This window comes from Rhinatrema bivittatum, chromosome 1 (genome assembly GCF_901001135.1).
Source record: "Rhinatrema bivittatum chromosome 1, aRhiBiv1.1, whole genome shotgun sequence".
Taxonomy (NCBI): domain Eukaryota; kingdom Metazoa; phylum Chordata; class Amphibia; order Gymnophiona; family Rhinatrematidae; genus Rhinatrema; species Rhinatrema bivittatum.
In genome coordinates this window covers 348,475,280-348,498,072 of record NC_042615.1, presented here as the reverse complement: position 1 = coordinate 348,498,072, position 22,793 = coordinate 348,475,280, and the positions used below count along the sequence as shown (strand labels likewise).

At 39.0% G+C, this 22,793-nt stretch overlaps 1 protein-coding gene across 1 annotated transcript in view; it reads left to right on the top strand.

Annotated features, from left to right (window-relative positions):
* GPAT3 (glycerol-3-phosphate acyltransferase 3) overlaps window positions 1-22,793 on the top strand; it is a 115,869-nt gene that overhangs the window by 51,979 nt on the left and 41,097 nt on the right. Inside the window, exon 3 of the mRNA XM_029599392.1 lies at window positions 4,011-4,305. Coding sequence (XP_029455252.1) covers window positions 4,011-4,305 — 295 coding nt within the window. The remainder of the gene's footprint in view (window positions 1-4,010; window positions 4,306-22,793) is intronic.

Here is a 22,793-nt window from a genome sequence, read left to right as displayed (position 1 = left end):
AGGTGATGGAGCATGTGAGTATGTGATTGAGAGCCTGTGTGTAAATGAGAGAAAGAGAGGACATGTTTGTAAGCATGTGAATGAGAGTCTGTGTGTGAGAGAAAAAGACAGCATGTATTTATGTGATTGAAAGCCTGTGTGTGTGTGTAAGCGTGAAAAGATAGACAGCATGTGTGTAAATGTGTAATTAAGAGCCTATATAAGTGAGTGAGAAAAAACATGTGTATATGTGAGTACTGAGAGCATGTGTGTATAGGTGTGTCATTGAGAGCCAGTGTGAGAGAGAGCGCTGGTATGTGACTGAGAGAGGAGAAAGTTCCAAGCAAACCACCCCACCTCCTGCTAATTCAGAACAATCTCAGGACACCTGGATATCAAAACCTTCCCAGGTATGCAGAGCAAAAAAATTTTGTATCCTTATTATTTTTCATTACTGGATCTTTGTGTCTGCTATTTTGAAATATTTTGTTGGTATCTGGAAATGTTTTATATGAGTTTTAATTATTGGATATTCCTCTCATCAGCTGTTTCGAAATATGTTCTTTTTGTTAGTACAGTTTTACTGCTGATGATTTTATATTTCTTGATTTGTTTTATAAGGATGGGTGATGTTTCTTTTTTTCCTTTGTTACAACTGTATACAGAGACTCTGGCTTGTTGCAGTTTCCAATTCAGTTTTTTCTGCATGCTTCTTGTTATGCGTTTTGGTCTCTTTATTCTATGTTAGGTGAGGGACAGCACGTGATTCAGGTGAGGTTTTCTGCTGGCGTGTTGTTTCTGTGTAGGACTCTATAGCAGCCTGACTTGGTCCGTTTTCCTAATAGGAGATGTATTGGTGTCTTAAGGCCTGGTGTAATATTTTCAGAGACTTATTGTACATTAAAAGTGGGATCTTACATAAAATGCACACATTTACTTGTATTTAGTTTTAAACATATTGTATGGCTCTCATGGAATTACATTTTAAAATATGTGGCGTTTATGGCTCTCTCAGCCAAAAAGGTTCCTGACCCCTGGATTATGGTGACCTTGGACTAAAAAAAAAAAAAGTAGCAAAATGCTCGCAATCTGGTGTTAGGTGAACATTTTTAGAGAAATTAGGTAATTCTTTGGCTATCCTAAACAATTCTCTAGTGCAGTTCTTTGCAGAGGCAATAGAGACTACAAAAATCTGTTGTTAGAAACAAAAATTCAGCATAATGCAAGCCCAAAGATGTTTAACTTCCAATATCATGGGATTTTCTTCTGACATTCTGAATGCTTATCTGGTCTTTTTAATGCCTGCCGATCATCCGAATACCAATGCATACTTTTCCTAGTACAAGAGCGATTGAATTTCATGAAGAATATTAGTGATCTCATAACGCTAAGAAATAACTGCTCGATCAAATGTATGCCCACTGTCCTGTATCTCACTAACGAAATAGTGCTTTGTCTGTCTTTTATATCTGGAACAAGGACTGAGATTCTTGTTTCTCCTGAAATTCATAAGAATAAAGACCAAGGCTACATTTCTTTTAACCGTGAACTGACCTTGGCACTGGAGACCCTTTTTAAGATTTTAATCTTATTCAGAGTTGCGAAAGCTTTGGAACAAAAGATTAAATCGAATATCTGGCCTGCAGAGTGGGTGGGCTTTCATCAATTGCTCAAGAGCAGAGAGAAAATGTTGGGCTTGATGACAAGAGAGGTCATTTTTAATATGATTGATTTAAATCATCTAAAACAAGGCAGGTGATCCCATACTAACACCTCTGAGATTCTCCCCAGGCAGACAATAATTAATCATGAAACCTACTTGAAAATGAGACCCTGTCTTAATAAATAAACATTCACAATCCATCAGACGACAATGGTAGAAATGAGCAACTAAAAATGTTATTTTCTCTAGCCTGGTGGAGTAACCAGGTGTTCAGATCTGTTCAACTCCATTATCCAGTGTGAGCCAGGATTCTCTAAAAAAAAAAGATATCTGCTCTTTGTTCTAATAGTTTCATCCTCAATATCAACTTTTACTTCTGATCTAGCATTAATTTACAAGATAAACAAACTGCTAAACCCTGTCCTAAGCCAAGTATACCCAAGATGGCCCAGCTAACTCAATAGATTTAAAACATCTGGGTCTGCTTCAGAAAAGGGTTATATCTGCTGAAACTTTCTATAACATTAATCTTACCCAACATATAAGAAGGATCTCCTTGACATGGGGAGGGTCAATAGAGTGCATAACTCAGCGTATCCCTGCCCCCAAAAGGACGCGCATATTTTTTAGTACCCGCATGTTTTTTTTTTTTAATGCAGGAATCCCCATGGTTTATACCCATTTTTTTAATAAAAGTATGTGCATTTATTTTATATGTTAAAATGCATGTAATACCCTCTATTTATGCACGGAGGCACGTATTTTATAAAATTGTCTGATGTATGCCTGTATCTTGCTTGGGGAAATACTTGTATAGTTCGCTGAGACCTTCTACCACTTGATCCAAACCCACCTACCCAAAAACTGAAGATGATAGGTGTCTGATTTAATTTAGGCAACTAGATTAGCAGCTGTACATACTTGTTCATAAAATGCGTAAATATGTATATACTTCAAAACCATGAAGTATACTCAGTGACAGTATGCTCATACTTAGCCCTTCTGAAAATCAGCTTACTGAGCACAGAGGCTACTTAAGCATGAATTTCCTGTTCATACTCCAGATCAGTCCAGACCCCTACCAGCAGATGGCGATAGAGAAGAAAAGCTTTACTGATACTGCACTACTTAGGTTAGTGTGCCACCTGCAGTCCTTCAGTATTTCTCTGTCTCCAGCAGATGGTAGAGGTGTAAAACCTGGCTTAATTCCACACACAAAAACAGAACAGTACCTCGAATCAATATTACTTAAAACCAAAAAAGATTTGAGTCAAACATTCAAAGAAATCTTTTACCCATTTTTCTTTTCTCTACAGGGCACGGTATCAGATAAGTAGTACTTGTGATTTTAATTTACATGCTCTTGCGCACAGTGGGCTTCAACCAGTATCATAAACCAAGCACTGAAGCTCACATCATTTACCAATTTCCGCAATTAAAAAAAAAATTATTTCAACTTGAAAAACATTAAAAACAAAATATCAGTTAGCTTTTAGTATCCACTTCTTTCCTACTGAAATATTTAGATGTGTCCCAACATTACCAATGTTTTTGGCATCCTCCGATGCCTTCAACAGGGGAATTCACTCAAAAATTCTTTCAAATGATGCCATTTTTGAGAGATCAAATTGAGCTGTGTGAAGCTGGTACTTTTTCATTTCTAATATCCAACTCGCAAAAGATTTTATGTATCTATACATTTCTAATCTGCCTTTTGAATAATATTGTACAAGGCAGAGGACATAATAAAACATCAGAGAAGAGAGACAACATAAAGAAAACACAAGTTAAGATATAAACCCATTCTTTGAAATGTTCATCCCCACACCAAGCCTAAAAGATGTTGTTCCAGGCTTTCTCTGGAGTTGCACCAAGAGGTGTGTGTTTGTTTTTGGTTTGTTTTTTTTTTATATAGTAAGTTGTTTCAACAATTTGTTCATCTAAACCTTGCAAGTAATATAATCCTAGGTGTAAAGGCACGAGGTGGGGTTTGGGATACTTAACCCAAAATGTCTAGGATTTTAGTCCAAAACTCAAACTTATGACATTTCTACAAGCTGTGCATCAGTGTTCCTGGATCCTTCAGGTTTCAGTTTAAACATTTTAAACTGACTTTCGAAACTAAAATTGGAGTTCTGGTTAAGCAATTAACTGTTCTGTGAGAAAACACTGAGAGCGCCAAAGGCATCTCGAGCTGCTTCTGCCTTGTTTGTCAAGGGAAGACCCATTACATTTCTAAAATAACACCTATTTAGTTGTTTGCCTTCTCGTAAGCTCCTATCTGTGAACAGGGTATGGGTTGTTTTCTAGAAAAGCATACAATTGCTTTTTCTTATTTGATCATGCTTGTGTTTTGTTGATCTTACAGGCATCATCGTAAGGGATGAATCGCCTATGGAGACGGAGATTGCGGGCTTGCGGAAAAACATGAGCCAGGATGAACAACGTGGGGATTTTGAGCTGTCGGACGTCTTCTACTTCTCCAAGAAGGGCTTTGAAGCCATCATGGAAGATGAGGTCACGCAGAGGTTTACCTCAGAGGAGCTCTTGTCCTGGAACCTTTTGACAAGGACCAACAACAACTTTCAGTATATCAGCCTGCGGCTAACCTTGATCTGGGTGTTTGGCGTTGTCGTGCGCTATGGCATCCTTCTGCCGCTGCGGTAAGCCACAAGTACAGCCATGGCAACACTTCCCGTCTCTATCTTGATGAAACAAGGTTACAAATTAAGTGGAGGGGAGAGCGTGGAGAATGGTTTCAGAGAGCATCCGTTGTGGAAACTGCTAATTTATCTTATGTGGAGATCTTTTGAATCCCTACTAGAGACCATGTACAATATAACATTTGTGTGGGGAGGAAACGTGATAACAGCATTTTGTGTATATAGTTCCCTACATGGAAGTGAGTATTTGGTAGATTTCTTTGGTGTATATAAAGCCAGACCACTATTTTTTATTTATTTATTTATTTGTAAGGTTTTATATAATCCTAATGCCTCCAGGGACTTTTTTTTTATTTTGAATATGGGAGTTTCTTTCCTCCCTTCCTATCTGTTTTGTATTTTTGATGCTGCTTTATTAAGTTTCTGAGTGCCCTTTAAGTGTGGGTGCAGCTACTTTAACATCAGTGGGAGAGGTTGCTTGAGTGAGAAGGAACCTGCGGATCATTAGCACACAGAGGAGGGATGACTTGCAGCCATCCAGAGAACAAAGAGAGTGGGGAGAAAGGAGTGGGCATGGACCCTCCACAGGGCCCAGGAGCATCTACTGGGGAAAAGAGGAGTAACTGCAGTATCGTTCTGATACTAAAAGGGGAAAAGAGGAGAATAACTTGAGGAGGTCAAGCAGTATAAGGAAACTACATGGGGAAAGGTAGGAGATAAATGATTGTGTATTGGAAGAGACATCTAAATCTGGATTTTAATTTTACATTGGGAAAGAAGTATAAAGCTTGCCTTAAACCAGAGGGATGGGAGAAAACAGATTAACGAATGAATCACTTGGCTTTACCATTTAAACTTTAAACAAGACTTTCTGAAGTCACAAATTTATTAAAGAACTTGAATGTGGATCTTGACCTCAAAGTACACAAAGTAAAGATCATTTGCATCATTTATCATTAAAAGTAATGTTGGAAACTGAGTCAGCTTCCAGTGTGCTTCTTGCTGCAAAGTGACTTTTGTGCTCATCACTGCTGTGTACAAGATTTGTGAACTGGGAATTAAGTGTCGCAATGCGAAGGGCCTTAAAAGTTACCTTTTCCCCCCGCTCAGGGAACACTGAAGTTTAAAGAACTGTAACAGTAAGGGACGTTTACCACCTGAAACTGTGATATGAAGTACGGCCTCTGGTCCACTCTCCGGGTAAACCAGCCTAGTGTTACATGTAACAAAAAAAGACTTATTACTACTTTTTGAGCACGAATGACTTTGAATGACAGATTCAGATTTCTGCATGGCTGATATGTGTCCATTAGATAAGGAAGGCTAATTAGCCAATCAGATTGACATTTTTGAGAGGTCCAGCGCTTGAATAATGGGTCACATCAGCCAATACAAAAACTTTTGAGGTACTCAGCTTTTCTCTGCAAGTTAGTTTCGGGCCGATACAGTAAAATGCGGGGGAGAACCAGAGGTCCGAGGCGAGCACCCGCTCTCCTGACGCGCGCCCAGGCCACTCTCCTCGGCGCGCAATCGAGTATTCAAATGAGGGCCCGCGGTAAAAAGGAGGCGGCTGTTAGTGGGTTTGACAGCCAACGCTTAATTTTACCGGCATCGGTTCTCGAACCCGACAGCCATGGGTTCGGAAAACGGACACCGGCAAAATTGAGCGTCTGTCTTCCAAGCTGCGGGCTGATTTTTTATTTTTATTTAATTTTTTTAACGATTTTTTTACTTTTTTTTATTTTTGGGGCCTCCGACTTAATATCGCTATGATATTAAGTCAGAGGGTGTACAGAAAAACAGTTTTTTTCTGCTTTTCTGTACATTTTCCCAGTGCCGGCCAAAATTAACTCCTTCCTTTGGGCAGGCGTTAATTTCTGAGAGTAAAATGTGCGCTTGGCTGCACATTTTACCTTCTTTATGGCGCGGGAATAACTAATAGGCTCATCAACATGCATTTGTATGTTGCGGGCGCTATTAGTTTTTTGGGGGTTGGACATGCTTTTTCCTCGTGCCATTACCCCTTACTGTATAAGGGGTAATAATAGCACATCCAGACGGGGGCTAACGGTGCACTCGGCCTGAGCACACCGTGCTGTATCGGCCCGTTTGTGCATGGACCCTAAATTGGGTAATCAGATTGACTGAGTTAAAGATTTCTCGACATGTAAATTTCCCTGCACAACCTGGAATTTGTCTGAAATTGACCTAAAAGATGCCCCTCCTCCACCCAAAATGAGAGAATCTTTACTGTCTCGTACTTTTCCTTTATCTCTTGAACAGAAAAATGCTCAGTGGATTTGTGCTATCAAAGAATATAATTATTTAAAAAATGTAATTAAAATTTTTCGTATGCTACCTATAATGGAATATCACTTTTAGATGGTTCATAATGATTGGTTTTGACATTAGTTGGGTCAAACTTAGTAAAACACAAACATTACATAGCAGCGTAATGACGCTGTATGGTACTGTAGGAATGATTTTAACAAAGTCTTGTGTGCAGCCATTAGAAATTCCCTTCAGTGCCCAGGGAAATGGCAATAGTCTGTCTTATAGGTTTCTGGTTGGGTTTTAACTCCATTCTATAAATACTCTTTACTTTGCATTCTAAACTTCCTGCTCTACTTGTTGGTGGTTTCTTTTTTTTGGAGCTGCCTCTTTAATGCCTTAAACCTTTACAGACATCACATAGCTGTCATCCCCTCTGCTGGTGAGCCAGCCTTCCTACTGTCACATGCCCTGATGCAGGAGTCAAAGTTTACTAGTACAGAGCACAAGCCATCGGGTTGGTTTGGGCTGTAGGGGTTTCATTCACAAATATCCTGTTGCCTGGCTGCCTATTAGACTTTGGGATGTTTTCCAGGACTAGATGAATGGCCTGAAGATGATGTTCCCAACTAATGATAAATATTACTGCCAGTTCCCTGGTACTCTACCTACATGTTTTCAGCTTCCATTAAAAAAAATGCTTTGGAGTGTCTAACAAAGTTCATGCTATTCTTTTTTGTTAAATGTTCTCTTCATCCAAATCTACAATGAAGGGAAAAGGTGATCAGTATACCATACCACTCTAGGCTAAGGACCCTGATCAATCTTTAGGCACGATTTCCTAGCACTGTATACCTCTGCTAAATGATAATTTTTTACACTCCTATTAGCAAGTGGAGACGCCCTTTTTCAGTGACATCATCACTTGGTGTGTAGGCTGGTGGTACCCTGGCAACAGTCAGTATTTCTCCGTCTCCAGCAGATGGTGGACTAGTGCAGAAGGATCTCTTGGCTCCCAGGTCTCTAGCCTTCGGGCTCTGTCCCTGGTGGAGCAAGCTCCCAGGACAACAGCTTGCATGCTGTTTTCCCCTAGTGGAGCAGGCCTGGATTTTAGCTCCCAGGGTTCCCTTTGAGGCCTGGTGGAAAATTGACCTGGATTGTGGCTCCCAAGAATCCCTTCGGAGTCTGGTTTGTTTATTTATTTAAAAGAATTTCTATTCCATGCATATCCACAGTGCATGGTGAATTTCAGGAGAAACTTGCATAATAAAACAAAAAAACATAAAATCTGCAAACGTGGTCAAAACAAAACAGGCCTTAACCAACTGGTTTAATCCTGAAAAAAAAATAGTAGTAAGAGCAAAAATTCCAAAAACAACACCAACTCTTGGAGGCCATCGCCAAAAGCCTGTTTAAAGCAATGAGCCTTTAAAGCCGCCTTAAATAACTGGCTACTTGACACGCTCCTTAGACATTTTAGCAGTGCGTTCCATAAGGTTGGGCCGATCATGGAAAAGGCTGTCTCGCTTGCTTCAAGATGAACCTTTCGAAAGGAAGATGTTTCCAAGAGTCAATCATCAGCCAAGTGAAATGCCTCAAAAGGACGGATATTCGCAGTATGGCACTGAATCGTGGGATAAAGATGTTATTTAGCAACTTGTATATTATAGTGCAAATTTTATATTTAATGTGCCATGCTACAGGGATCCAGTGCAGCCCTTGTAAAATTGGAGTTATATGCTCGCAAACCTCTTTGCCGGTTAGCAGTCTGGCTGCAAAATTTTGAACAATTTATAAAGCCAGAAGGACCTTAGCAGGCATCTCTATGAGGAGCAAGTTGCAATAATCCATTTCCGTTAAAATCAATGTCTGCAAAATTGAACAAAATCTGGTCCATGAAGGGTCTTTGGGTCCCCCCCCCCCCACACACACAGACACAAAAAAAAGTAATTCTGGTTGGCAGCTGCTTACAGTAGCCCTACTGTGGGTGATTCCTTGCCCAGCCAGGTCATGGTTTGGGTCTGGTGGTCCCTAGAGGTTGCCATTCCTTTGTTCCAAAGTGTTGACGGTGTGTCCTTGTCTGTTAGCCTCCAATAGTAAGTGGTAAAAGCACTCTCAGGAAGCCTCAGAGATTGATATCTGTGTTGCAGTACCGCTCAAGACTCATGGGTTAGGGCGGTACTCTGGTTTCAGGTTCTGAAAGAAAAAGGCTGGTGGTCTCTAGGGCTCTCTGTCAGAAGGGAGGAATTGGATGTCTTGGCAATATGTCACTTCAGTGTGGAAATCCTTGCTCTATCAGTCTGGCAATGAGGCAAGAGGAGTTCTTTTCTTTCTTGGACCTTTTAGAAGCTTCTGTTAAGATCTTTAGAGGTTTTTTTTGGCCCTGTGTTTGTATTTGAATGAAGCATTTCCATTTTCAATTTATGATTTGCCTTGGTGGCGAAATCTTTCACTCTGAGATTGGAAGGCTAAATCCCATCCTTATTTTGATCTGTACCTTGGGTTTTGTAAAGCTCAGAAGTGCCTGTCATCCTCATCCAGGGTAGCTGAGATCATCAGTCTTGGGTTGAGTGATGAGCTTCTCAGGAAGTCTGGTGTCTTTCCAGTCTCTTGATTTGCTGGGGAGTTTGTCTTGATACTAGGGTAGGTAGAGGCTTCCTGACTCAGGTGAGCATCAGTAAATAGTTAGCTCAGGTGTGAGACTTATGCCACTGAGTTACAAGGATGATGTATCTCCCGCTCCTGGCTTCTGCGATAGCCTCTCTGCATCTATTTCCCTGGGGCCTGGTCTCGCCTTTGGCTTCAAATGTCTCTTTTTCTGCTAGTCCTCGTAGTCAGCACTACAGGATGTGGCTCCCTCTTCTACTCTGTCAGGAATGGTCTGACTCAGGTGGCGAGTACTATGAGCTATCAAAAGGAGTGAAGCTGGATCCTTCCAGATTGATTGTGGGCACATCGGACATAAGCCTGGTGTGCTGGGGTGAGCTCTGTCACCTCTCTCATGGTTCAAGGGATCTGGTCCAAGAAAGAAGCATGTGGTCTATAAACAGACTGGAAACCAAGGCTATCTGGACAGCCTGGTTGCAGTTTCTGCCTTTATTGGTTATTTATGTGAATGGGAAAGGGGAGGCTCAGAGACCAATGATAACCCAGAAGGCAAGCAAGTTGTTCTGGAAGGTGGAGCAGAGCTTACTGTGCTTTTTAGCTGTGTGCATTGCATGCGTAGCAAATGTTTAAACTGATAATTTCAAACGGAATAAGTTGGTTACCAGAATGTGCGAGCTCAGACTGGAAGCTTTCCTGAACAGAAAAGATTATGGGGATCCCCAACAATTGAATCTGATGGTGACAGATTATTCAGCCGCCAGAAGGGAAAAAAAAAATTCAATTGCTCACAGCCTGGTATGCCAGAAACTGGCTTTGTATTTTATCTTTGAGGAGTATGTTATCTCAGACAGGAATATTCTTAAGCACTGATCTTTTCTGGCAGAGTCTCATTAGACTTGAAGCTTTTTTCAAATCTCTGGCCGTTTCACCGTGGCAGGTGGACATCTTGTCCATGCTAACCTTCCTGCAAAAAGGTTTTTTTTTGACAAGGGCTGGGCTCTTAATTCCCTGGAGGTCCCCGTTGCAGCTATTTCGTGGTCCAGACAGCAGAGTCAGGGAGATCAGTGTTAAACATGTTTGCTTTCTCCTTGGGGCTCTGGCTCCCAGTGGACTCTGAATTTGATTCTTAGAACTCTTCTCTCCAGGGAGGGATTGTGGCTGGTGGAGGAGGCGTCTCCCTGTTGTTGGCTGTGAAGATCTGGCAGGCTCTGGACAGCCCTTTGACATCATCAGCAAAGACCCAGGGGCCTTCAAATCCCTGCAAGCAGCGGCGTGCCCTTTTATCAACTTTTTCCACTGCCACGTTCTTTTCTTAAAATTTTTTAATGCTCTTTATTTAATGGAGTAGCAAACACAACTGAGTACCATGTAACAGAAGTAGAGGTGCATATAAGCTGATAACAATAACCCCCTAAAGAGGCAAATGACAAAACTACTGCCAGAGCAATAATACAGCATTTACATCAGCAATAAAACATTGTCTACATCCCAGTGTCCTCTAGTCCCGACCTAAAGCTGATGAATTAAAATTACTAGGGACAGGTGGACCAATGGGACCAGAATCTACCCCATGTGGAGCTGTAAGAGTACCTTTTGAAGGCATATGTCTACTTCTCTATGCGGGCAATTTTGAACATCTGACAGCGCCAGCTATTCAGCGATTTAGCAATGGTAAATCTAGCAGCCAATAACAGATGGTTAGCCAAAATTTTAATATTTTTTTGAAACTGGAAAGGGTTCACAATAAGTCAGTAGAGCCAGTTCAGAAGAAATCAAAAGTTCCTGCCCAAACATTCATGAGATCACCCTAAAGACTTTGACCTAGAATTCCTGGTCCCTAGAGCATGTACACCACATATGCACATGTGAGTCTTTGTTCGCAGGATTGGCAACACATAGCAGAGGATGATGGAGTAAACCTATTAAACATTGTAGGAAATCTATAAGTGCGATGGAGGAGTCTTAAGTATAAGATCAATTCTCCTGTGACAGAACTGTGGTACACCCCACTCTTCCTCGTCCAGGTGTAAGAGCAATTCATCATTCCAAGTCTGAATGAGGGAATGTATTTTAGACTTGCTTACCAGAGTCTCTACTAAATAGGGGGGGTTATTTTCCAAGCCGCGATAGGCCCTTATCGCATGCGTTAGGGCCTTGTTGCGGCTGTAAGATTTAAATTAGGGTGAGGGGAGGAGTTGGAGCGGAGTTAGGGAATTATGGTAATTGCGGCGGTAGCACTGCTGGTGATAATGTTTAGAACATTATTGGCGGCAGTAGCGTGGGAAACAGCACCACCTTTTACGGTGGCGCTATGCCTGCGATAGTGTGCGGCAGGTGAAACCGCACGCCGTGGTGTGGCCGGCTGCAGGCTATCGCCCGACCGCTCCCCTTTACCGCCGTGTTCATCATGAATCCTGGCCTAGGTCATTTCGTGTGTTTTGTTTTTGTTTTTTATTTCTTGATTTTTCATACGTGCAAGTCTAGGACTAAGACATCATGCTTTGAGGACTGGTTCTTTTATTAGAATGGTCTCTGGGAACCATTTGATGGCCCTTTGAATGTACTATTATAAATCAGTAATGGTTCTACTTAGATTAACAATGCTTTCAGTTTTCTGAATGCAGTTTTTCTGTTTATAGATAATAGGTAGGCTTATTCTGCTAGGAAATCTAGTTATACTTTTTGTTCAATTTATTTCCCTTTTTCTTAAGTTCTCATTGTATATATAAGGCCAAGTCAGCCCATGTGGTTTATTTTTTTGGACTGTTTTTTGATTGTCACAAATTAGGAGTTTTAAAAATCTATAATTTGCAAGGTGCTTCATGACACAGTTCATAAAATGCCTTTCATGTGTAAGTGTAATCATGTGGAATATTTGTGACAGGTTTTCTATTTTTCCCTTTGGATTGATTTGAACTTCCTTCATTTTTCATTGGAGCCCTAGGGTCATTTGACCATTTTGGTGCTCTTTTTGGAATGGTGTATGTATACCTCTTCTCTTAGTAACATTTCCTATCTAAAACTGATGCTGTATACAGAACTTTATACAAGTGTAGTGTTGACGAGAGCAGGTAAGTTCAGTTATCTCCTGGTGTGTGCAAAGGTTATTATATTGTTAGAATTTTGCTATTTATACACCTTTGATGCAGTGCATCCACGAAACTTGTACATGTAGGGGGACTCGGCATTTTCAAGACTATTTGTGAAGGTTTATTCTTAAAGGATTTAATAAATTACCTTTGGAGCTCTAAAACAAATTACTGCCTTGGATGTATGATTGATTATACTTTGACATTCTAAGTTGAATGAACTTTTAAGTCTGCAGTCTGCACTGCTCCTATTTGGTGACACATAAACGGCTTTGATCCAACGTATGAAATTGGAAAGAAATTTATATTTGTTCAACACTTTAAACATTGAGGGCTATGAAACATGATCAAAGGCCTTTTTGGCATCCAAGGACAGAATCAGTCCTGGAAGTTAGTTTTTGAGCCCAACATATCATGTTAAATAGTCCTCTGGAATTAGCGGTGGAGGTTGTGCCCTTCACAAAGCCGGATTGGTCTGGATGCATGAGGAGTGGGATAAGTGATTTCAGACAGCTGCAATATCTTAGCCAATATCTTGATATCTGAATTAATGAGAGATGGGTCTGCAGGAGCTACAATCTAATTGATTAGTTTTTGTTTTTTTTAAAGAATGATATCAGCATCCAATAGGTTACCCATAGATGTGTAGGTACTTTAATGCTATTACGGTAAATAAGTTAACATAGGAGACAGAAGCAGCAAACGCCGTTTATACTTCTCAATTGGCTACCTATCCAGGCTAGACTTTTACCTAAAGAGAGGGCCATAGTAGCCCTATATATCTCTTGCCCCTGAACTGGGCGTGCTAAAGCCTTTCTCTGCTCATTGCTAAGCGATAAATGAGTAGTTTTCAAAAAGGCCTCAATTTCAGCTTTGGTAGTAACCTGTTTGGATGACTAAAGATTTTGATAGAAATTCTTGAAAGCTTCAGAAATGGCCAATTGTGTATAGCAAAACCTCCCAGATGGATGTTTGTTTATTTAACAGCATTTGTGAATCACTTGATAGATTGAAACAATCGCCCAAAGTGATGAACAAAGTTAACAAACAAAACCAAATATAAGATTCACATATTTAAAACATAATCATTTTAATATGAAAATATAAAAAAATAAAAAAACATCCTAGCAGTACATACGGTATTTGATGCCAACCCCCAACTAATTCATACTCCCGTACAGCAAATGAAAATTAGTTTTCAATCATTGATAAGATATTCTGTAATTGGCATGAATTTCAGATAGCAAAAGGATCTAATTGTCAATAGACATAAACCATGTCTTTAACTTTTTACAGAATTTTACTAAATGTACTTCTCTCAATTCCAATGGAAGGCTATTCCCTAAACCTGAACCTGAAATTACAGCTGAAAAGATGTTACACAAACGAGAATGACCAAATTTCTTTCTGTTTGATCTTATCAACAAAGGCCCTTTGCTTTTGTTTCTGTATTAAAATGCAAAAAATAGCTAGTATGTATGCAAAAACATCAATGTATAAGAAATATAACTATTTTTTTAAATTCTTTTTTATATATTATAAAATCCTATTAAAACAGTTTTGTGAAAAGAGGAAAAGACCTCAGCATTGTTTAAGGTCATAAGAGTTCAAACCTTATAAACCAGTTGTTGCAATCATAGGTCAGAAACCTCATTTTTTGATTACAAAAAGTGAAAATTCTTGAATTTTTTTTATTTTGTGGTCCCCCCCTTTTTTTTGTTGTTCACAAAACCCATTGTCATTTAAGCCTGCTTGAGGAATCAAACTTATACATTGATCTTAGGGTTTTATATAAAGCGTTATATATGCCCAAAAAAATTCCTTTTCAACTTGAACTGTGTAGCTTATTCCACACTTATCTGTATGTTGTCCAAAATTTCTTCAATTTCTATGAGCTTGTTAATGTATATTCAAACAATTTAATCTTCTCCAAAATTAAAGCGCCGATGTTGACAACGTTTTGCTAACTCTGCATCAGGGCGAATTCTACAAATCGGAGAGATAATAGAAAAATGTTTTTGAAAAAAGATTAAGCTTTTTAACAAATGGAAATTTGGTACGGTATTGACACTCTATTTCTCCAGAATATTCACGATTACTTTTTTAGCTTCATGTCCTCTGTCTCAAAAAAAATGGGTTCAAATAACCAAGATGGCCATGCCTTCCTTTAAAGCTTTCTGAGATCTAAGTATATACCAATCACAAACCACGATTTTACGTTCTCACATGTTTTGAAAAAACACTATTATGTGATGATGGTACCTTACCTATCAATTATATACAAATTATAAAGTGTTTAAGCATTAATTTAGTTTAGACTGTTCCATTCGATCTTACTATTAAGACCAATGGGCTCCTCTGCACATAAATTGAAAATCCATTGATGTTCTCTTAGGTATAAAAACCACTCACGATTACCTCCCCCTTCAATCAGATTTAACACAATCTATGGCAAACCATTTAAGATCTTTTATACGGTGTTCTTCCTGCAGACAGGGCTACACAATGGGAGCTATTTTTCTCATGTTTCTAATACAGTTTTTATGTTCCCCTATGCGTTGTCATAAGGATCTTGTAGTTTGTCCCACATAAATCTTATTGCAGGGGCATACAATAATATAAACTACAAAACTTGTTTGACAAGTAGTAAAATGTTGTAGCTTGTATGTATGTATGTCCCATTATTACACAGAGATACTCCTTGAGCTGTAAAGTTTGGTCACAGATTGAACAATGACCACACTTATTATATCCCAAAACATTCTGTCTAACGTCAGTGCTTCTCTGTTCTTCTCTGGTAATGTAGCAGGACACAAAATTTCCTTTAGATTCTTACTTCCTGAAAAAGCATCCGAAAATCCAAATTTTCAAATCCTGGAATCATTTGCACTAATTGCCAGTGTTGACGAATACTTCTGATAATCTTATGGGAAGTCGGAGAATATCTAGTCACACATGTTGCTGTGTTCGAATCTTCTTTCCTCTGTTTAATGCTTAATAATGCATCCCTATCATAATACAGAGCTCTTTTGAAACCATTCTTGATGCATTTATTAGGATAGCCTCTTAATCGAAAGGTTTGCATTAATTCTTCAGATTTCTGCCAAAAAATGATTTTATTGGTACAGTTATGTCTGTATCTGAAAAATTGGGAGACTGGTAAGCTAATTTTTAATGTAGCAGCGTATTCCTGTCTGTGGTTTTTTATACACACGTTGTAACTTTCCCCATTTCTGTTTTCTTTATCAAAATGTCCAAAAAAGATATTGCTGTAAAATCGTAATGCATGGTAAATTGTATAGTGATGTCACATGAATTAATCCATCTACCAAACGAATGGAGTTCATGTTCACTGCCATTCCAAAGAATAAAGATATCATCTATATATCTCTTTTAGAAAAAAATCCTTTTACCAAATGGTGAGTTGTCAATCCATGTCTGTTCAAATTGCATCATAAATAAATTTACTTTGGAGGGGGGCCATCGCTGTCCCTGAAACTTGTCGAAAAAGTTCATTTTGAAAACTGAAAAAATTTTGTTTCAAAGCGATAATGGCTACTCAATAAAATCTGTGGGTATGCTATGTGGTCTAATTCTTTTATTCAGAAAATCTTCTATTACCTTTAGCGCATCGTCCTGGGGGATAGATGTATACAACAATCGAATGTCTAAAGAAACCAACCATTGATCTTGTATACGATCTAATAATGGTTGTCACCTGTAAAAAAAAAAGCTATATCTCTTACATACGTTGGACCTTTTTCCACAAAATCTTTTAGAAAATAATCAAATTGTGATAATGGTTCCAAAATGGAATCATTGGATGAAATGATAGGTCTTCCTGGAGGAATACAAAGAGTTTTATGGATCTTGGGTAACACATATATATATCACTGGTACCTGAGGATGTTTAGAATTCAGATATGTGTATTCCTTTGAGGTCAAAAAGCCTAAATCTTTGCTATTGTCTCTGACTTTTTGAATCATTTGTTGTAATTTTTTAGTTGGATCCTCTTTTAATTTTTTTTATATGTGGTATCATCATCAAGTTGGTGTTTAATTTTTTGAATGTAATCTTTTCTGTCAACATGATCGACCCACCCTTGTCGGCCGGTTTAATTACAATTTCTTGATTCTTGGCCAGATTAAATAATGCTTGACGTGAGGTTTTATCAAGATTGTTACGAAATTTTTCATCTTTTTGTTCCAAGACTGATACATTTTTTAAAACCATCTTTTAAAAATCTAACAATGGATGCATCGGACCTGGTAGAATCCATGTTGAGGGCTTTATTATGCTCAAATCCCCATGATGGGAGGCATTTATTTTATTTATTTATTTTATACGTTTTTATATACCGAAGTATTGGCAGGGACCTTCACTCCGGTTTACAGTGTTAACAACGCTATACATTGAAATCAGATGAACAGTTTTAACAGTTAAAGTTATAATGAATATTTATAAAAACCTGTTAAAGGTCTAAATATGTCAGAATTGTTAAAAACATAGACATACTTTACCATATTTATAATTAAATCAGAATATAAACAAGGGTAATTAATAGCTCTTGGGAGCAATACAGACGGTGTGTTAGTGATATATTATCAAGTGATATGAAGGTTAAGATGATCAGGTAGTGAGTTGCATTATCTTTAAAGAAAATTTTTAGCAGTAATTTTTTGATGAATTGCTGAAAGTCTATGTGAAATTGAAAAGGATCATGCTTCTCTGTTGGCACAAAAGATAGCCCCAAATTCAGGACCGTCACCTCCTCTTCCTGTAATTGAAATTTGGATAAATGAATCACTGTACTTTCTTTCCTCTAAGTGGACCTCGCAACCTCATCGTGATTATAAGGAGGTGCATTGTGGGCTTTCCATCCAGTTCTTCCTCTTCTCAGAGCAAAGGCTGGCTTCTTTAAAAAAAAAAAAAAAAAAATCAATGTCAGATTGCATTCATTCATGTTCATCTTCTTTGGAAGAGGAACCTTCAGAGAAATTGTTGAAGGTGACGTTTCTTTTCTTATTCTTAGGTAACATCCATGCGTAGATACTACCCCTCTTATAGTCTTGCTCATCCCTATTAAATTTGGAGAGCTTATATTCTCTAAGATCTTTTTTTAAATGTGTCCACTGATTTTTGAAGATCTGAAAAATTATTTTCAAAAGTTTCATGATCAATCTCCGTTTTTAGCTTGACTATTTTTTCATCTAACTCAGCTCGCAATGTATTACATAAATTCTGTGTTGATTTGATAATTAAGATCATTAGATCTAGTGAGCATTTGTTGAGTATGGCATTCCATCTCTCCAAAAAGGCAGACTAAAAAAGTCTTGGTTCTTTATTTATCCTTAAACCTCTTGTTATCTTTTCCTGCTTACAGCACTCAATAAGAGTTATCCCATGCAACTCACTTCTGGTGATCCTCTTGGATAATATCAATAATTCTGACCAAGTACTGGAAGTGGTCTTAAGCATCGTGTTGGAAAACAAAGATGATTCTTTTGAAAGATTAGATATGTATTCTTGAGAATAACTGAAGGCACTTTGCCATGTGTGTGCCATCCCTACCACTTTGGTATGAAAACTAAAAAATTAGGGAAACACTAGAATCTAGTAATCAAAATACAAGATAAATCTTTTTAGAACCATGCTGTTTGTTTCCTTTCTAAATCCACAATTTTATCCTCAAGTTCATTTTGCCTCTGTTATCTCTGCTTACTTATGACTGACATATGCAATGATACATGCTCTGGACACTTTTTTAAATATTTCCCAAAGAAGCACCGGAAAGTAATCCGCTAACTGATGATGAAATAAAAAATTGGACATTACCACTGTCATGAGTTGCTGGAATTCTACCTGTCCCAGCAAAGAAGTATTCGGCCTCTATGAATTTCCAGGACAGGGGAAAACTTAATAGCAAGTAGCTGCATTGTTGCCATGTAATCTGCAGGATATACATAGCGTCCTGTAAATAGGGCTGGACAGGCTCCGGACATAGCAAAGCCCAAAAACGCTTGAGCTAAAACAGAGCCCCCAATCCGGAAAGGATGACAGAGCTTCCTAATCCTGCACGAATCGGGGGGGAACCTTCGTTGGTTCGAAAACCTTTTTCTGTTTGATTTTGGATGCAAGTCCTCCCTGATGCAATAGTAGTGAAACACCGTTCTTTTATTGGGGGATGGAGTGTTTACTTCATCCAGTAAATCATCATCATCTGTACCTCGGAAATTCAAATCTTCCTTTGAATTTTTTTTAGATCATTTTCGACAATTTGAATTTTGCTATACACCTCTCTCTCTATTCAAATTTGTGCATGCTCATTCACTGTAAAAAAAAATTTTTTAATTGAATTTCTCTGCTTACTGGTTGGTATATCTGCGTGGTGCCTCATGGCTTAACAAAGGGATTTGGTGGTAGTGGAGTAGTTTTATTTTTTTTTCCTAATTATCTGTTTAGTTTCTGTGGGGGGTATACAGCTAGCACTCAGATTCAGTACCTAGGGAGGGTAATTTTCAGATGCACTTCTGCAGGTAAAACAATGGCTGTCTTATGAAAATTTGCCTGCCCATATGCATGTAAAAATATGGGCATGCATCCTGTGTGCCTGTACTTTTAAATGCACTGGGGCAAGGTGTTCTGGGGGGGGGGGGGGGGTGGAATCTTAGGAAGGTTTGCATTTATTCGTATGTTTTTTGATTTTGAAAAGTAAGTGCATACAATTTTTCCCTAAACCCCTCACAAAGTATAAGCTGCAGGTAGTTTTTGTGGGAACATTTTTCAAAGAAAGCTCACGTATGTAAGTTCACTTTAAAAATGGGTATAACTTGGGCGTCTAGCGTCCAACAGATTGTGGATTGTTATAAAATGGTCCCCGTAGGGGCAAAGTCCATGAATGCTCTTTACCTGCAGGCTATGCAACAATTCTCCAAGGGAGAGTATCTGCCTAGTTTCCTTTTGAAACTACTTGTGGATGCTTGCATCTATTTTTTGCATTGGGTACCTTTTTATTTTTTGCCTTCCCCCCACCCCCACCTAAATATGTCCCTGAAAACATCTTCTTGCAGTACTGCTAAAGCACACGCAGAGAGGGAGGGTAATATTCAGACTGCCAATTTCTACCAGAAAAATATTTTATCTTTATAAATGATAAAAATTTTCAAAGCCAAAGTGAAAAAATAGTGAAGACATTTCAGGAAAAAGGGAGAATGCAACAAATATCACAGAAGCCCGAAAACGGCAGAGTTTGCCACTTTATTGTACTTGTGCATTTCCCTGTGGTCCTGCTTCTTTACTGCCTATGTCACGTGCTGCTTCTTTTTATTTGTAAACTTGCTGCAACTAATTGCCTCCCAATAGCTCCCATTATCTTGTCTTGCTCAGCAACTATAGTAGTGCAGTAGCTTCTGCTAAAGATTTTGGTAAAGCTGGTCCTGACCCCCCTACATTTTTCATGGCCCTAGCTATTAGCTATGGGGGAAGTTCATGGATTTGGTCCCCTAAGTTCTATTCTGCGTGGGTCTCACCCTGTCTTCCCATAAGAACATAAGATTTTCCTTACTGGGTCAAAGTTAAGGTCCATCAAGCCCAGTATCCTGTTTCCAGCAGTGGCCAATCCAGTTCACAAGTACCTGGCAGGATCCCAAGGGGTAGATAGATTCCAAGCTGCTTATCCCAGGGAAAGCAATGGATTTCCCCAAGTCCACCTTAATGGTTTATGGACTTTTCTTCCAGGAACTTGTCCAAACCTTTTTTTAAACCCAGCTACACTAACAGCTTTTATTACATCCTTTGGCAATAAATTGCAAAGTTTAATTATGTGTTGAGTAAAAAAATATATTCTCTTATTTGTCTTAAATGTCCCCTTGTCTTTGTACTCTTTCAAAAAGAAAACAGCCGATTCATGTTTATTCGCTCCACTCCATTCATTATTTCATAGATCCCTATCATTTCTCCCTTCAGCTATCTCTTATTCAAGCTGAAGAGCCCCAAACTCTTTTAACCTTTCCTCATAAGGGAATCGTTCCTTCCCCTTTATTATTTTAGTTGCCTTTCTCTGTATCTTTTCTAATTTGTTATCTTTTTTTTTTGTGATGCAGTGACCAGAATTACATACAAGGTGCAGTCGTACCAAGGAGTGATACAGAGGCATTATGACATTCTCCATTTTAATCTCTATTCCTTTCCTAGTAATTCCTAGCATTGTATTTGCTTTCTTGGCCGCCACCCTACACTGAGCAGAGGATTTCAACATCATATTCCTGAGTGGTTACTCCAAATGTGGAATCTTGCATTTTGTAGTTATAATTTGGGTTGCTGTTCCCTACATACATCACTTTGCACTTGTTTACATTAAATGTCATCTTCCATTTGGATGCCCAATCTCCCAGTCTCGCAAGATCAACTTTCAATTTCTCACAATTCTCTTGGGATTTAACATCTTTGAATAATTTTGTATCAGCAAATGTGATTACCTCACTCATTCCCATCTCTGTCATTTATAAATGTTAAAAAGCACTGGTCCCAGTACAGATCTATAGGGCACTCCATTATTCACATTTCTCTATTGGGAAAACAAGCCATTAGCCCTACTCTGTCTCCTATCTTTTAACCAGTTCTCAGTCCACAATAGAATATTGCTACCTATTGCAATGAAAAATGTTTAGCAAAGGACAACAGGAAAATAGAGACAGTGTATTTCTCATGAACAAAAGCCTTTATTTCTTATGCGCATAAGGAAGTCAGCTCATAAGCCTAAGAGGCTGACTTAATTTGTGATTGAATTGGCCAATCTTAAATACAGTTTTGCCTAGTAATTAAGACAACACTCCTTTAATTTAGGGTCACAAGGTAAAAGGAAACATTTGCTTACTTCTAACATTCCACAGAGCCCTGGGAAACTAACTAACCTTGAAGATCTACATTTTATGATTCTTTTCCTGGGGAACTATGACTACAAAGTGATACATTATTTCTTCTACTTATCTAAGGAGAGACAGTTTGAAAGAAGCCCTCAATTTACAAGCAAGCAGTGCCCCCTGGACCCCTTTTGGTAAATTTCCACTAAACAGATGGCCATAACAAATTTTATTATCACACTATCCCATGACATTTTAAATTTCCTCAAAAGTCTTTCATAAAATACCTTATTGGAAGCTTTTTAAAAAATCCAGATATACTATATCAGCTGGCTCATCTTTATCCACAGGTTTATTCCCACTTTCAACAAAATGTAGCAGATTGGCTGTCCCATTAAACTATGACTCTTACGTTCAGTTATTTTGTTTTTTATAATAGCTTCAACCAGTTTTCCTAGCAATGATGTCCGGCTCACCAGAATATATTTTCCTGGATCACCCCAGAACTCTTTTTAAAAACGGGCATTATGTTGGTCACCTTCCAATCTTCAAGTATTGTCACTGATTTTAATGATAGTTGACAGATTGCTAATAAAAGGTCTGAAATTTCAATTTTTAGTTCTTTCGCACTCTAGAATATGTACCATCTGGTCCAGTGATTTGCTACTATTTGATGTCAGTTTGTCCTCTTCTGTCTTCCAGGTTCACTGAGATTTCAGTTACTATGAATCATCACATTTAAATATCACTTCTGGCATGGGTATCTTCCTCCAAGAGAGTGGAGAACAAAACACACCAGCTGAGAGATCCAGATACTAAAGCAATGTGTCAAATCGGATGAATCATCCACAGGTACAGAGACTATAATGAAGAAGGAATGATTTATTCTCTCAATGCAATTCACAGGCAGACATAGGGGAAGATTTTTAATCTTACGCTCATGGGGTACATTTGTGCGCGCTACCTGGCGCGCACAAATGTACACCCAATTTTATAACATACGTGCGCTGCCAAATGCCATACTGGGTCAGACCAAGGGTCCATCAAGCCCAGCATCCTGGCCATAAGAACCCGGCAAGTACCCAAAAACTAAGTCTATTCCATGTTACCATTGCTAGTAATAGCAGTGGCTATTTTCTAAGTCAACTTAATTAATAGCAGGTAATGGACTTCTCCTCCAAGAACTTATCCAATCTTTTTTTAAACACAGCTATACTAACTGCACTAACTAACTGCACCTTGCGCTCGCCGAGCCCGAGGGGAGCCCCGATGGCTTTCCCCATTCCCTCCAAGGCCGCTCCGAAATCGGAGCGGCCTTGGAGGGAACTTTTCTTTTGCTCCCCCCAGCCCTACCTAAACCCCCCCCCCCCACCTTTTTTTTTTTTTACGCCTGCCTGAGGCAGGTGTATCTTGCGCATGCCGGTCGGCTGCCGGCACGTCATCCCCCGGCACAGCCGCTGTGCCGGGGGACTCGGGACTGCCCCCAGACCCGCTCCCAGACCGCCCCTTTTTCAAAGCCCCGGGACACACGCGCGCCCTGCGGTGCGCGCAGGGGTAGGTTTTAAAGGGTTATTACGTGCGTAACCCTTTGAAAATCTACCCCATAGCTTGCAGATGAGTACAATCTTTATAAATGTGTTGCTCATTTAAGCTTTTCAC